General features: G+C 37.0%; 1 protein-coding gene across 1 annotated transcript in view; it reads right to left on the bottom strand.

The window, feature by feature from the left end:
* LOC126089203 (nucleolar complex protein 4 homolog A) overlaps window positions 1-16243 on the bottom strand; it is a 146094-nt gene that overhangs the window by 64574 nt on the left and 65277 nt on the right. Inside the window, exon 5 of the mRNA XM_049906893.1 lies at window positions 10292-10492. Within this exon, the coding sequence (XP_049762850.1) occupies window positions 10292-10492 (201 nt within the window). The remainder of the gene's footprint in view (window positions 1-10291; window positions 10493-16243) is intronic.

Genomic DNA, 16243 nt, shown 5'->3' with positions numbered 1-16243 from the left:
AAAAGTTGGAAAACACACAAATGAATTGGAATTTTGATCAAATGATAGAACAAGAATGATTGTTCTGAGGTACTGCATGAGTGACAAGATATTTTTACTGCTTCTCAGGTGTACTAGATTTGATGATAAAGAAATTAGGGATGTGAGACAGATAGATGAGCAGCTGTTGTGAGCTTTCTGGACGCATTTGTGAGAAATACATGAATAATTACAATCTTTGAGAATTTGTTATTACTGATGAGAAACTAGAAGCATTCTAGGGTCTTTGCAGTTCATACAATACATTTCCCAACAAACCAGCAAAATATGACATCAAAATATTTGCTCTGCATGGTGCTAATTCATTTTACACTAGTGTGTCAGAAGTGTATTGTGGCAAAAAGACACAAGAACCATTCTGTGTTTATAATAAGACAATTGATATGTAGACTAACCTAGCCGATAAAAAGGACAAATAAAAAAGCGAAAATAAATAACTGGTACACTAGCTTAATGATGGCGCTCTCTCTCTCTCTCTCTCTGCTGCGAAACTAAATCACTTGTGTTGTAACCCAAATAACGGATAAAAAAGAAATCCTGCCTGGGTTATACTAGTTTATAACATGACAAAGGGTAGAGTTGATGCCATTGATCAAATGCGCAATAATATCCAGTAACATGAATGACAAGAAGATGGACAATAGCTATATGGTACACCTAGTTGAATGTGGCTCCTATTCAATGTGCAGATGTTTCAAGCAAATCAAAAGAATGAGAAACGGCCTTGCTGAGTTTTTCTAAAGAAAGTTTCTTCTCACATCTCATGAAAACAAATTGTAACAAGAAATTTGCAATACCAAGTTTACCAGGTGATATTAGCATGTATGAGATATGATCAAAAAGTAATGGGAATCTTTTAGTTTTGTGGACTTTATAAATCATATTTTCGTTTTTTTTTTTTTTTATCTTGTTGGTACACATGATCCGGATGTATTTTTGTATTTTCAGCCATTTTAAATGTTTAGTTTATTGTTGACAGCCAAAAAAGTTATAGCTGTTCTCGAGTGCTCAACAAACTTTTATTTTCCAACAAGATTGATCAAAGTATTTGCATTAAATTTTGCTTGAAAAATGGAATAAAGTGCAGCACCACATTCCAAATGTTGACTGTGGCTTTTGGAAAATCTACTGTGAGTAAGACAACAGTTTATGTGTAGCATAAAAGTTTCAAAGAGGATTGAGAAGACTTTAAAGATGACGACAGTCCTGGACAGCACAGCACATTAATTACTGATGACAGCATAGAATTAGTAAAGAAAATGATTCTCGAAAATTGCCAAATTGCCATCAGAGATGTTGCTGATGATGCAGCATACCGTTTGGCACACGCAAGCCATTTTTTTTTTTTTTTAGCATGAAACGTGTAGCATCGAAGTCTGTTCTGAAATTCTTGAATTTTGACCAAAAACGTCATTGAATAGACATCGCTCAGGAACTGCTGAATGAAGTCGACAATGATCCACAACTTCTAAAGAAGATAGCAGCAGGTGACAAAACATGGGTATGTGTGTATGAGGGCAAAACCAAGTCTCTGTAAACTGCCTGAAGAGCCAAGACTGAAAAAAAAACTTCACAAGTTCGATCACATATGAAAGTTCTTCTCAGTGTCTTCTTCGATAATAATGGGATAGTGCATCATGAGTTCCTGCCTTATGACTGTACAATCAAGAAGGTATACTACCTGGAACTTAATGTGGTTCGTGCGAAGCAATCCACAGAACTTAACGAGCTGAGGACCATAATGAAAAGTGAGTTCCAGAAGTGCTTTCAAGATTGGAAAAAGTGCTGGCACAAGTGTATTATATCTGAGGGGGATTGCTCTGAAGAGGACAATGTTAATGTTGATAAATAAATAAAGATACTTTAAAAAAATTCCTGTGTATTTCTGATCACACCTCACACCTGCAATGGTTCAATGTTCAAGAGACACACATACAAGAGCAACTAAAGTAGAAAAAAAGTAGATGTGGAATTTGTGAAAGGGCACAGAATAGCTCTATGGCAATAAGATGCAGCTTTCGCAAAGATTTTGTCTGCAGAAATCATTCTACACAACAGTTCTCTCATTCTAGACAACAGTTCTCTGCCAAAAATGTTGTGTGCATTCATCCAAAGTCGAAGACAATTAATTTGCAAGTAAATTATTCCTATGTATGAAACTAGCATTTATAACATGTATGAATCTATTGTTGAGCATAAGCATAAATGTTACTATGAACTTCCAGCATGTTGGAATAGCTGTGGAACTTCTGTTAATCAGTGCAACAAAAAATCAGGCAAAGTTGCATATTTGAAAATCACTGTAATGTACTCCGAAATGGTATTTGCAAAAATGTAAAAACCATGTCAAATATGTGCAAATGAACAATTTGTATGTGCTGTAACTGTTTGTTTGCACATTTCTGACATGGTTTCTATGTTTTTGGAAATAACATTTCTCACTATGTACAATCATTTGAAAACGTGTCTTGGCCTGAAACTAGTCATCGAGTGGATAAAAAAAGTGAAATTTGCAACTCTGAACTGTTTTTTTGTTGTACTTAAATATTACTTGTACACATTAAATGATGTAATGTAAATTACTGCAATAAATGATGAAGCAATAGCAATAAATAGCTACTTATCATCAATGTGTACATAATACACTACATGCCTGCTTCTGCAACACTAAAAAGCATGCCTGTTCTAGGGTTAATGTCACTTTTATCTCCTTTGTGTAATAAAATTGAATCATCTACATATTTCATGTAACACATGATATTTTGTAATTTTCATCAAAGAAATTGTTTTCTCAGTAGTTTATAAAAATATTGGCCAAGGTTCCAACTAAACTGTCACGCACAGTCAACCCACATTTCTGTTAAAAAAATTTATCACTGAATGTGAAGTAATTGAACAAAAATACCATTTGCAACATTTCCACTAGTTCAGTCACTTCACCTATTGCTATTTTTTGTATGTGAGGAGATTTTTTTTTTTTGTGACTTCTGTTATTTCTTTCACAGGAATGTCCTACGATGCTAGTCACACACCAACAAGCTCTGCCATCAAATCGGTAATATTAGGAATGAGTTTCGGGATTCAAGTGTGCTGAGGATTAAATGCAATGATTACTGTAAACAGTAGATAGGGCAAATGGGAAGGACCACACATACTCTCAGAACAAAACAGAATTTGGTGCATATACAGAAACCTTACAGCACTCAATCACAAACACTGGGCAAAATTTGGAAATCATACACAGGTCCAAAAAGGGATGACTCCTTAATGTCTTGGAGGAACTTGAAATTTCCACTCGCAAAAAGCAAGATCAAAATACGATCTTGAATGAACAGACTGAATTCAATCGTAATGTCTATTTTAACATTTATGATGACTTACTATAGCGATGATTGTTGCATACGGATATCCAAGATGATAGGGGACAAGAAATGTGTGGTGGGACAGCTAGAAAGTATGTGCTGCGCCTGACAACGGTGATGGGTGGGGGGCCTCCTATGTGGCCCTCTGCCTATGGTTGTCGTTGACAGGCAACTGGCAGTTTCACAGCACAACACCAAAACAGTTATCACATGAAAAAGCAAGCCATAAAGAAGACAGTCCCACAGCAACACCATGGATAATATATCTTAATCTTGACAAGCCACAGGGATCAGCATTGGGGCCACTCCTGTTCGTTATTTATATAAATAATATGCCCTCTAGTATTATGGGTAACTAAAATATTTCTGTTTGCTGATGACACTAGCTTGGTAGTAAACGATGTTTTGTGCAACATTGGCTTGGTTTCAAATAGTGCAGTTCATGACCTAAGTTCATGGCTTGCAGAAAATAAACTAACACTAAATCACAGTAGGACTCAGTTTTTACAGTTTCTAACACACAATTCAACAAGACCTGACGTATTAATTTCAGATAATGGGCATATGATTAATCAAACCGAACAGTTCAAATTTCTAGGTGTTCAGATAGACAGGAAACTGTCATGGAAAGCCCACGATTAGGATCTTGTTCGAAGATTTAATGCTGCCATTTTTACTATGCGAACGGTATCTGAAGCGAGTGATCATTCGACACGAAAATTAGTCTATTTTGCTTATTTTCATTCACTTATGTCATATGGTATTATATTTTGGGGTAATTGTTCCCATCCTAAAAGGATATTTTTGGCTCAGAAATGAATGGTTCAGGCAATAAGTGGTGTAAGTCCACGAACCTCTTGTCGACCCCTGTTCACGAGTCTGGGTGTTTTGACATTGGCCTATATATATACCTTACTGTCATTTCTTGTTAACAATATTAGCTCATTCCTAAGAATAAGAGGCTTTCACCGAGTTAATACTCAGCAGAAATCAAACCTGCATTTGGACTGGACTTCCTTAAGTCTCGTGCAGAAAGGTGTGCAGTATACTGCTGCAACCATTTTCAATAAGCTACCACTTGAATTCAAAAATCTTAGCAGTAATCCATGCACTATCAACTCGAAACTGAAGAGTTTCCTCATGGGTCACTTCTATTCTGTCGAGGAGTTCCTTGAAAAATTAAGCAGATTCTTGTTGTATTGATGATCACGTTTACTTAAACTTATGGATTGACTTTTTTCGGGTCCATTAACATTTTATTTTTATCTGTTATTAATTTTATGTTGTAATTTCATGTACTAACACGTTTCATGACCTTGGAGATTTGCTCCTAAATTTGGTCATATGGAACTTGACGTGTAAATAAAATAAATAAACTTTAATTAAGTACCTCCAAGAACACTATTCACACCAAACAACAAAACTTACTATTAATTCAGTATGGGTGTGTTATTAAAATGTGACAAATATACCATATGTCAGCAGCAACCTTATGGGCTATGCTAAAGTGTGGATTCTACCAAGTCACTGTTTTATCATGTGGCTGCTGATAAATGTTACAAAATCTGGCTTTTCCCTATTTCCGGGAGCAAAATGTAAATCTGAGGATAGCAGTTTACTAATATTGGTAACTGACAATTACTGAATGCTGAAAGTGGATTTTGCCTCTTCTTGTGAATGCTAACAATTGTGTGTAATCAATGCTGACAATTGTGTATGATGACAGCTGATTTTCTGTGTAAAGAACTATGGCTTTAGATGTGACCTCAAATGAAAATATTCAGTTTCCAACGATCACCATTCCAGTAAGAGTTTTAGTTACTGCCATGAAATCTCCTGACTCTTTTGAATAGTCTGATTGCACAAAAAAGTCATATTGCTTTGAGAAATTGTTAATGTGACTCATTAATTAAACTACATATTTACATGGTACACAAGTATAAATATGAAAAACACCAAATTCAGCACATTATTTATTGAATCATGTAAATCAACAAGGTATCTGATCACATTTCGACCTAACCCAGGCCCCTGTCTACCCAACAAATCATGCAGTCAACACAAACTTCATTCATTAAACAGTAAAAATAAAATTGGATACATATTGAAATAAACTTTGTTTGTGTTCTCTTTTACTGCCAGGAACACATTTGCATGATTTTGTGTGTCCAATTCTCTGAGTGGCTGAAAGAACTAAAAGGTGTGGGTGCCATGTCGGGTAACTTAATAGTGAAGCTGAAGTGTTGTAATTGGTTATTTTCATTCTTATACTCACGTATTACAAAAAGTGTGCAGTTCACCTTACAGATCTTCCCAGACTGCTTTGTTTGTGGTACAATCTGTTCCACAAAAATATCAGGAAATATGACATTGCCAGGTCAGAACTTTATCTGTTAAGTTAAAAATGAAGACTGTGGCATTATTGTGGAAAAGTTAAGTTTTGGCGATAAACCAGGAAACTTTTGAGAACTATGAAGGGACGAATACTTCAGGCAGAGGTGAAGGAAACAGTTGCACCTTCAAATTAGGCTAACAACTCTTACTGCCACAGATCTATGTAAACTGTGTTCACAGTTCTAAGCTTTTCTTTTAGTCACAGGATGATGACGAACTTTACTAAAGCTGATATGGCAGTGAGACTGTTATGCATACCTTGAATGGCAAATCTCAGCCATGTACGACTCCCTTCATAATTTAGTGAAACAGCAACTTCCCATATCAGAAGGGTATATGGGCATTGTCAAATGTCAGGTGCTGTGATGAAGGTAGTTTGTCTTCTGTGTTCAATTTTACACTCTGGGTGGCTGTTTCCAGACTACAGTGAAGTGTTGATAGATGAGTAACATAATGTCTCAGAACAGAGCTTTGCAGTTATAACAATGCTTTCTACTGAAATTGCAAATTAATACTTTCATTTAATTGATTATATCTAGCATATAGTACTCCTTTTTAATAATGTAAATAAATGTGATCTATGATTTCAATAAATGCAGGGAACTTGATTTGTAACATGTACTAGATTAAGTTTCTGGCTGTATTTTGTAATTTCTGTTTGAGGTATTCGTTGGCTTTCATGTACTGTTGTGAATGCAGGGGGTGATGCTATGACATGAGGACCAATGTAGAAGAGCAACCTCAAACACCATTGTCACTCCAAGGAATCCTTTAAGCAGAAGCTTTCCACAGAAAAACAATGCTGGATATTACATAACAGAGTTGTTTGAGATCCTTTACATTGAAATTGTCTATTGCATCTAAATATGGCAATAAATTAGATTGTTACTCTCAAGTAATGACTATTTACTCAAGTAGGCTTGAGTAATACGTGTGTAGTTATGTTCTAAAGAATAAGGAGAATGAGGGTTCTGCAGAACCCTTACCAGTCATAAGAAATAATAACAAATTTAGCAAAAAACAACACTGAAATTGGCAGAAAATAACACCGAAATTAGCCATGAAATCCAACAATATTTTCCTGTCCCTACCTATAACACATCACACAGTTGATTTCAACAGCTGCTTCAAAATTTACAGCTACTAGGCTTCTAAGTACCGTATTTACTCGGATCTAAGCCGCACTCGAATCTAAGCCGCACCTGAAAAATGAGACTCGAAATCAAGGGAAAAAAATTTTCCCAAATCTAAGCCGCACCTGAAATCTGAGACTCGAAATTCAAGGGGAGAGAAAAGTTTTAGGCCATCTCCAAATCGAAACAAAGTTGGTCTATTGTAATATGAGACACAATTTAGGTCAAATGAATGACGATACAGCTACAGTAGTTTGGTTCGAGTCGTAAGCTTAGCAGTTAAGGTTTACCAGGTAGCCATTGCTATGTGTCAGGCGCTCCGTCCGTATTTATATGGGTACCCTTCCTTTTTCATGTGCTTCATCTGGTTTGAATTGATTGCTTATTTTTCTTTGATCTGATAAGCGCCGTTTTCTTTGTTATAGGTGTTTACGTCACTCTAAGCTGAAAATGCATTACTGTACTGTGTCATGCATTGTTTGTCGCACTCTGATAGTGCGTGTTTACGGCCTATCGCCGCTCTCTGCATGGCTTGCTTTTGAGCGCGCTACCGCTGCTTGTTTAAAAAAAAAAAAAAAAAAAAGAGGAATCGTCTCATTAGCGATACAATGGCAAGAGACTGCTATTTGTTGTTACTTACACTACTGCTTTCTTTGATTAGGATCAACAAGAACCAAATAATAGACTGCGTATGATAGATGATGTTCTGAACGAAAGTTAAGCGAAAATTTTTCTCCGTTTGAAAATCTTTGCAGGCGCCTCTTTAGTTTAGTTCATTACATTCTGCACAGAAATTAGAGTCATCTTAGATTTAAAAATCTAGTCAATTGCCATGCTTCATTTCTGACTGTATCATTATTAGGCATAAGAATAAAACGAATAAAAACATGACATGACATGTATATCCTTCTGCGTTTGCTGTTGTCTCATTCTAGTTTCGTAGTTTATTAGGCAGACAGAATTTAAATGAGATAGCAGCAAACATGAAAGAATACGTGGCAAAATGCTTATATTCGTATTGTTCTTATGGTGAAGAGAATAATGCATGTGATTCACAATTCATAAAAGTTCCTATTAGCAACCGTCTCTTCTCACGGTTAGGAAAAAAATACAGAATGTATACTTGGCCATACTGACAAACATCCCAAACAGTCTTGCCAGTCGGATTTTCGTAGTGCCTTGAAATGCTGCTACATTCGAAGATGAACAATATGGAATTTGTATTTGCTTCGTTGGATAATGTACCAAAATGCAGTGGTCGAAACTCGGGGCGGAGGAAAAAAGCTCGTCTTCCACCATTTTTTTTAAATTTATTTACTGACGCAGAGGTTTTGGTGCCAGTATTTATCTTTGTGCCTACAAAGCATGCCTGTGTAGCACTACATAATACATATATTCGACGGCAGAAGTTAGTTGTGGCGGCACCCACCAACATTTTTCAGAACTTCCGCTTGTTTTGCACTCGATTCTAAGCCGCAGGCGGCTTTTTGGATTACAAAAACCGGAAAAAAGTGCAGCTTAGATTCGAGTAAATACGGTAAATAAAAAATTCACCAGCTACCTGTAAACATTTTTTACAACTGCAGATATAATTTAAACACAGCTGCTTTCACTGAATTCTTAGTATTGTCTAACGTAAAGCAAACATAAGAGACAATTTACATTTTGTGTTGTTCCAGACCTAATTGCTTTGTGTCTAAAGAGTAGAAATACAGGTATTACAAACTTTCAAAGTGTTTTACTGTGATTTTTAACTGTAAAAAATGTATTGGCAAGTGTGGGTGTCCCCCAACTTAGTTAAAAATTCACAACAGGTGCTTAGTTGTAAGGAAAGGTACATATCTCAACAAATATAAATGGCGAAAGCTTACGCAAATATTGTTTACATCTACTAAACAGTTTACTGGTCATATTGAGGTAGTAAAAAGTGACAGGGTTCCAGAGGGAGATCAGTGCCTTTAGGAAGACAGGAATGTGGAGACACCTAATGCGTGGACAAAATAAAACAGATGTAATGAAAACTGCACAGAAATATCTATCTGGTCGCACAGAGTCATTGCCCAGACTGAAGTGCACAAACTTCGCAACTACGATAAATCTAAGGGGAAAGTTTGTGTAAAGGCAAATAATTTTCCCTGCCTAAAGGAAAAAAAAATACCACTTGATTCATTCAGCTTCATGGAGATAGTCATCTTCTGCAAGTGACTTACACATTTATTTTACCATTATAAGCAAACTGGACAAAATATTAGTCCCCCCAAAAGGCATCATGCTAATACCACATAACACCACCTCAAGCCTTGATAGCAACTTAAATTTGGCGAGGAAAAAGAGTCCAATAGTTTTTTCAGGTAAACAATATCTAGGTGAAGCCACACATTGATGATTAGGCCCTGTAGAACCACTAAATTGTGGGTATCTTGACTGCTACATTCATCTGTTGTTCCAAATAATACCCGTCATTTTCTATGGGATTAAGATTGAGTGATTAATTTGTGCATGTGTGCATGTGTTTTTGTAAAACCATAAATGTATGTATGCACACTGCTGAACAAGGCTTTTATCATCTTGGAAGACAGGAGTGCCCATAACATAGTCATCATAAAGATATAAAAGAATGGGCAACACTAGAATGTTGAAATAAACACCCAGGTCCATGTTCACGAAACCTGAATGACTGGGCCAGAAAACACCCTAAAAAAAAAGCACACTTCTGCCTGAACTACACACAAGTATTGTGGGTTAAATGCCCACTGGTGCACTCAATGCCTTTAAACATTTGAAAAGAAGGAAAAGAAAAACTAGTCCACACTCCATGCCTTCAGTCAGCTACATCCAATTTTTACGTTGTTTGGTCTACTGAACACATGCAACTTAATGTGTTGCTGTGAGCAATGGCCTTTTGAGGTATACCCAATTCCAAACACATGTTTCATGCAGGTCCCTTAGCAAGTTTGCTCAGAAACTGGTCGAAATGGAGCTGCGTTCACTGACAGGTTTGAAACAGATTGTCATTGAAAAAATGTCGTTCTGTGAAACTAGATTTGGTTACTTCACTTCAAATTAATTAACCAGATCAAATGAGTTATTCATCAGGAAACAGTACACTTCAGATTTTTTTGTATACAAAACACAAAACAATAAAGCCTTAATTATTAGAAAATAAATTTCTCGAAGTGTCAAGTGAGGTTGGTTCTACCATGCATGCCCTGCCCCCCCCCCCGCCCCCCCCCCCCCATATACACAGTTGTCAACAGATAATATTCATTCTCATTCACATAGATTTAACTCCACTGTCTGACACCAACTAGGATGGCAGAAGCAGAAGCACATTTCATATGGAAAGTACATTTGTATACTTACCCACATCCATAGAGTCAATAAAATAGTCTGTAAGAAGCAGTGGTTTTTCCAAATGTGGAAGGAGTTTCTCAAGCAAAACTACAAGCAAATGCCGTTGAGTTACTGAGGAGTAATTCCAGTACTCCCACTTGCTCATACAATTCCAAACTTTGTTAAGCCACTTCTGCATAAGTTGAGTTTTAGGCACAAAACAGTTCTGTTCTGAAACACGAAAAATTAATACTTCCTTTAACAAATACTTTTACATTATATAAGAAACTTCTTATTCTGACATTGTTCACTATCTCAATGTGTGAGCATCTATTTGAATGGTTCTCAAGTCCTATAATATTAATCAAGATAACATGTCAAGGTTTGAGATAACTGCAAATACCTTCTTTCCACATAACCTAGGTAATTTCATTCCACTATTCAATGAAATAATCCAAAGATAAAACATCAAATGTGGCATTAAGGATGGAGATACTTCCCACGCAGTACTGTGAGACAGACACTGCTTTACTTACAGATGACACACTCAATTTTATGGGAAATATCAGTAAGGGGGCACAATATTTCCAGCACTGGAAGGCTTTAAAAACAATTCTGCACTATTGTTAGTACAGAAACTCTCACAAAATAATCAATAACGTTGCAACTGTAGTAGAAATTTATTTTCAAGCAGAACACATTATACCCTACTAGATGGAAAGTAATCACAAGAGACAAACATGAATTAGGAGTGCCTTGTTCAAGAAAACAAGAAAGCTTCCAGTTTAACACCATTCTGATACTGAAATTGATAGAGATTGAGTACTACTTCTGATGAACAATGGTGTAAGAAGGCCATGATCTCACTGAGAGAACCATCCTGGCTTTGCTTCAGGTGACAGAGGGGAGCAGCAGGAAATCTACACAATGATGGCTTCATGTGGATATGATCCCCCTTCTTCCTGAACACAAATCAAATGTTTTGATCACTGTGCCACTCACAATATACAGGGTTAATTTTTAATGTTTTGCTAAAATCCCTTCTCATTCTGTCTGGTAAGTCTTCCCTGTTCCCTGATCCACAGTTCTGGATGACTTTTGAAAAATCTGCCCCTTTTCTTAGATCTCTCCAGTCCTTTCCCTTCACCCCTCTTCCTTCCCCTCCATCCCTTCTGCCGGAAGGAGGAGCCACTGTCTCTGAAAGCTTGCATAATTATCACCTCCTTTTAAGCACGAGTTCTGTGCCACTTGGTGAGTAGATTTTTTATCTACTGAATTACATTATGTGTACTCCTTCAAGTTGCACATACCAGAGCTTCCCTCATGATAGATAGATAGATAGATAGATAGATACATACATACATACATACATACATATGAATATAATAGAGGGAAACATTCAACGTGGGAAAAATATATCTAAAAACAAAGATGATGTAACTTACCAAACGAAAGTGTTGGTATGGTGATAGACACACAAACAAACACAAACACACGCACAAAATTCAGGATTTCGCAACCAAAGGTTGCTTCATCAGGAAAGAGGAAAGGAGAGGGAAAGACGAAAGGATGTGGGTTTTAAGGGAGAGGGTAAGGAGTCATTCCAATCCCGGGAGCGGAAAGACTTACCTTAGAAGGAAAAAGGGACAGGTATACACTCTCTCACACACACACACACACACACACACACACACACACACACACACACACATCCATCCGCACATATACAGACACAAGCAGACATATGTACTCTGTGGCCTGATACAGGGCGAAGAGCTTTGCTGTAAATACTGACCAGTGTGTCAGAAGCCAACATTGAAAGACACGGGTGCCAATGATGATGGCATACCCAACCCCATGGTCAGTCCGAAAGCCAACAGTGTATACAAAGGTACTATCGCGCAGTTCCATGTGAAGATCATGAAACTGAATGTAATAGAGCGAGGCTGGAGTAGTGTCCTTAGGAAGCGAATGAAGGCCAAAAGTTAACGTGGGCTGCATCACAAAGCCAAGTTGGTGAAGGGTTCACACCCACCAGGAAAGTTGCAGGTAGTGTGAAGTTAAGCCGCTGTATCACCAGGGTGTATATGTGGACAAGAAAACAAAAAATCCCGGATTTCCCAGTTAAAAATACACTTTCTCCTGGGGGAAAGTATATTTTCCCTTATCAATCCTTTGAATGGTTATAGTTTTATACACGGGTGTACAATTTCACGGCACTTTAGAAAACAAAACTCAGGGAAAAAAGACACGTTTTGGAAATATCTTTGATGTGCAGCAACATGTACACTTTGTATTTTCTTATTACGAAAGCATGCATTGGAATTCCACCAAACACCGCAATGTTACTTTCTGAATCATTGAAATCGAGATTTCGATGCATTTTTGTAAGCCGTTCATAGCTCATGTCATGTGATCTCGCCAGCCGATGACAGCAAATATTCAGAGAAACGAACACATGATGTAGACACAGCCAACAGCAACATCACTGTTAAGTAGCACAAACACACAAACAGGGAAAGTTAATAGTTTAAATTAATATACATAGTGTTGCTACAAGAAAAGAAAAGATTTCACATATAATATTGGTCTCAAGCTGCAAGAGAAACTAAGCTTTTGCTGATCTTTTTTGCGCGTGTTACACTTTAAGATATATCACACAAACGTGCCAGTAAAATTTTTAATAATGACATAAATGTCTGTTCTTCAGGGTTTGAAATTCTTCTAAATGGCTCGTCATCAAAGAGTTGATTTTTAATTGAGAGTCAAATGCTCTGTGATTTAATAAATTCATGGTACATTCTTGCACATAACTCAACTTACGTAAAAGGATACTTTTTTGAAAGTAACGCTTTTCAAACCACTATTCGCAATATTTTCCCGCGACCTGTTAGAAATAGGTTCGTTTCAGCAGTTGCCAGGGAGCACAGATAACAGGCGACATGTGCGCTTGCGCAGCTACCATGAAGTAGGAAGCCTGTATGTATGTACATGTAAAACATTGAAAGATCATACATTATGTCATAAAAGAAACAAGACATTAGAGGATACTGCAAGAGCATCAGAATTTTGTGAACCATATTAAAACGTGCACATTTGAAGTGCACACTTAAAGGGCACATTCATATGTCCAGATTCCCAATGAAGTAGACCTCAACCTGATATTAAGCTTTTCAGTGTGGTTTTCGGGATTTAAATTTTTTATATCATGTTTGATTCTTTATTATGGCATAATGCCATACATGCTAGAAAATGAAAACGTGCACTTGAAATACAGCGAACAGTTGAAACTAGCCAGTACATGGAATTAAACATTTCGTTTCAAATACATTGACTGCCTCTGCGGAAAAGGTTAACAAAAGTCAAATCTCTTTAGCAAACAGACAAAAATAACTTCATTGTTCCGCAAGGCAATTAATGCTTGACTGTCAGAAAGGTGGAAATAAAATCTGAAACTAATGACATATTTCAGCCTTCCGTAATTATGTGAATATGTTTTAATTCACTTGATAGCTCCCGGCCACAGATATCCGTTTTGTTTTCATTTGACATGAGAGTAAATGAAGGAGAAACAGCAAAATCACTAAATGTAAACATGGGTCGCATGGAGACTACCCTCTTTAACTCAAACTGCTCTGCATATCAGCCCCGGATCTATGACATTTGTGAACCAGGTCAATACTAAAAAAAATTGAATTTTCAAAATATGTTTATCTTGTAGCATACATCTTTCTGAAAAGACTGAAACGTAAAACATATATATTCAAGGAAATGTAAGACATATTATTTGGTCTTAAGTATGCCAAAGTGCAGTGCCACGCCTCTTCATAAAGCATTTTTCTACCCCATGTCCAAACTATATTCAGGAAACTGAAAATTGAAATGTCCTGTGGTGCCACTCCTGCTCCCAGTCGGCCGGTTTGATAGCCTGTCCCTCTTTAAAAAAATTTCGCAATTAATAGCGGATGGGATTATCTGTAATCGAGAGAACAAGAACTCTTCAGAAAACCTGAACTCTTTATTGCCTATTAGTTAATAACTTGCTGTTTTGTGTGACATAAAATTAAATATAGGATATATAAAACCAATACTGACAAGAGATAAGCAAGAAATTACACATTTGTTCAAACCTTAGCTCCTAGCATTTTTTTCTCTCTAATCTTTCTACAACTTTACATGGCATGCTTTCCTTTCTGCGAAAGAATCTATTACCTCATCTAAGTTCGTCAAATGTTTTGCTACATGAAAAATTGAAATGCTGTTATCTAATACCGAAAAATCTGTTAATACAAATAATACCTAAGACTGATGTGGTTTCTCGAGCTGATTACGTCTATTTTGTCCCTGTCTGCTGGAGAAAACAAAATAGGCCTTTCTAATATGGCAGCAATTTTGTAACACACCAAATAAACAAGACTGTTTTGGCACAAATGGCCATTTTTATAAAACGACAGAATATAATCCAATAAGTACCAATATCAAATGCCTAATAGGCCTACTACAAGCAAAAAGCTTTATGTTAGGAAATAGTTTCACATTTCATTCATACGCACCAGCTTCTCAAGCATGAGATCGAAAAGTAGTATTACGAAATTTTTATGTAAATTTGGAATCGTCTTATTCTTCCATAATTTGTGTGATATCTCCATTCCTTCCCCTTCCTCGTTCTAACAAACAATCTTGTCATCACTAATTCTGTAGCAATTTCTGCCACTGTCAAAATTTGTTCACCAATTAACTTCACTAACCCTGCCAGAACCACAGGTTTAGTTATCCCGTGATTATTTCCCGGTTAGGCCTTATTACGCGTTCGAACAACACGTTTTCCGTGTTACTTACAGAATAGAAATTACGCGGCTGCTAGCCGGGGACTGTACTACTGGTCCTTACTAGTGTAGCGATCTGGCCAAAACTTTTCTGTCAATATTTCATTTTCGTGGATACACCGAGAAGGATACGTAATCTTTCTCACCTGTTTTTCCTGTCAGTCGTTCATTTCCACTCTGGTAGTCTAAATCTATGGATTTCACAAGTAATTATAACAATGCTGATCTTTTGCAAACCCAATCAACCACATAATCAGACAGTGATTGGCATTCATCCGTTAGGCTTTACTCCCTTGGCTCGTATAGCACCGTCCCCTTTTGTCTGGGGAAAGTTTATTTCTAGATGCAACGAGGATTCTCCTGACAGAGACATCACATACACTATGCTTGCATTCAAAAGCCAACTTATGATTCATTCAGAAATCAACTTAAAATGTGTTCAAAAATGTTCAAAAACCAACAGGGAAGCGTTTCAAAATCATATGAATAATCGATAGGCAAACGTGTGTTGGATGCTAGGCACTTTGTGAAACAAGTTTTTTTCTTCAAGAATATGAATTTGGCACCCCCCCCCCCCCCCCCTTTCCCCCTTTCCCGGTAGCATCTAGCTGTTTGCTGCAACTGCTTGCACAGCCAACAGCTACATTCCTGTTGCCAGAAGCGGGAGAATCTACTACTGTTGCCAGAAGCAGGAGAATCTACTACTCAAACGTGACTCAACTGTGTATGCGCATGAGCCCACACGTAACTGCTAAAACAGATCGAATGTAAACAGTTGCGACTTCATGCACATTGGAGGCAATTTGTTGTTATGAAGCACTGCATTGTCTTCCTATAGCTTTTGACACATTTTCAATTGGCAGACGCTTGCATGAGCAATATGTGTTGTTGTTGTATATAGCACATTTCCTTTGCAATTTAAGTTATTTTCGTTTTTTTCTCTCATTTATGTTTTATTGTTGAAGTATTATTCTGCAGTAGCAGGATACAGTAATATCCTTTGTTAAAGTATCGGTTCTTACCAGTCAAAATTACAAAAATTTAACTGAGAACTAAAACAATGAAAAATTCCCGGAATTCTAAAAATATCCCGGGTTTTTCCCGGTTTTCTCCTGGATGAATAAATTCCCTGGTTTTTCCCGGATCTCCCGGTTGT

Source organism: Schistocerca cancellata, chromosome 1, assembly GCF_023864275.1.
Source record: "Schistocerca cancellata isolate TAMUIC-IGC-003103 chromosome 1, iqSchCanc2.1, whole genome shotgun sequence".
In the NCBI taxonomy this organism is placed as follows: Eukaryota; Metazoa; Arthropoda; class Insecta; order Orthoptera; family Acrididae; genus Schistocerca; species Schistocerca cancellata.
This window is presented reverse-complemented; position numbering and strand designations above follow the sequence as displayed.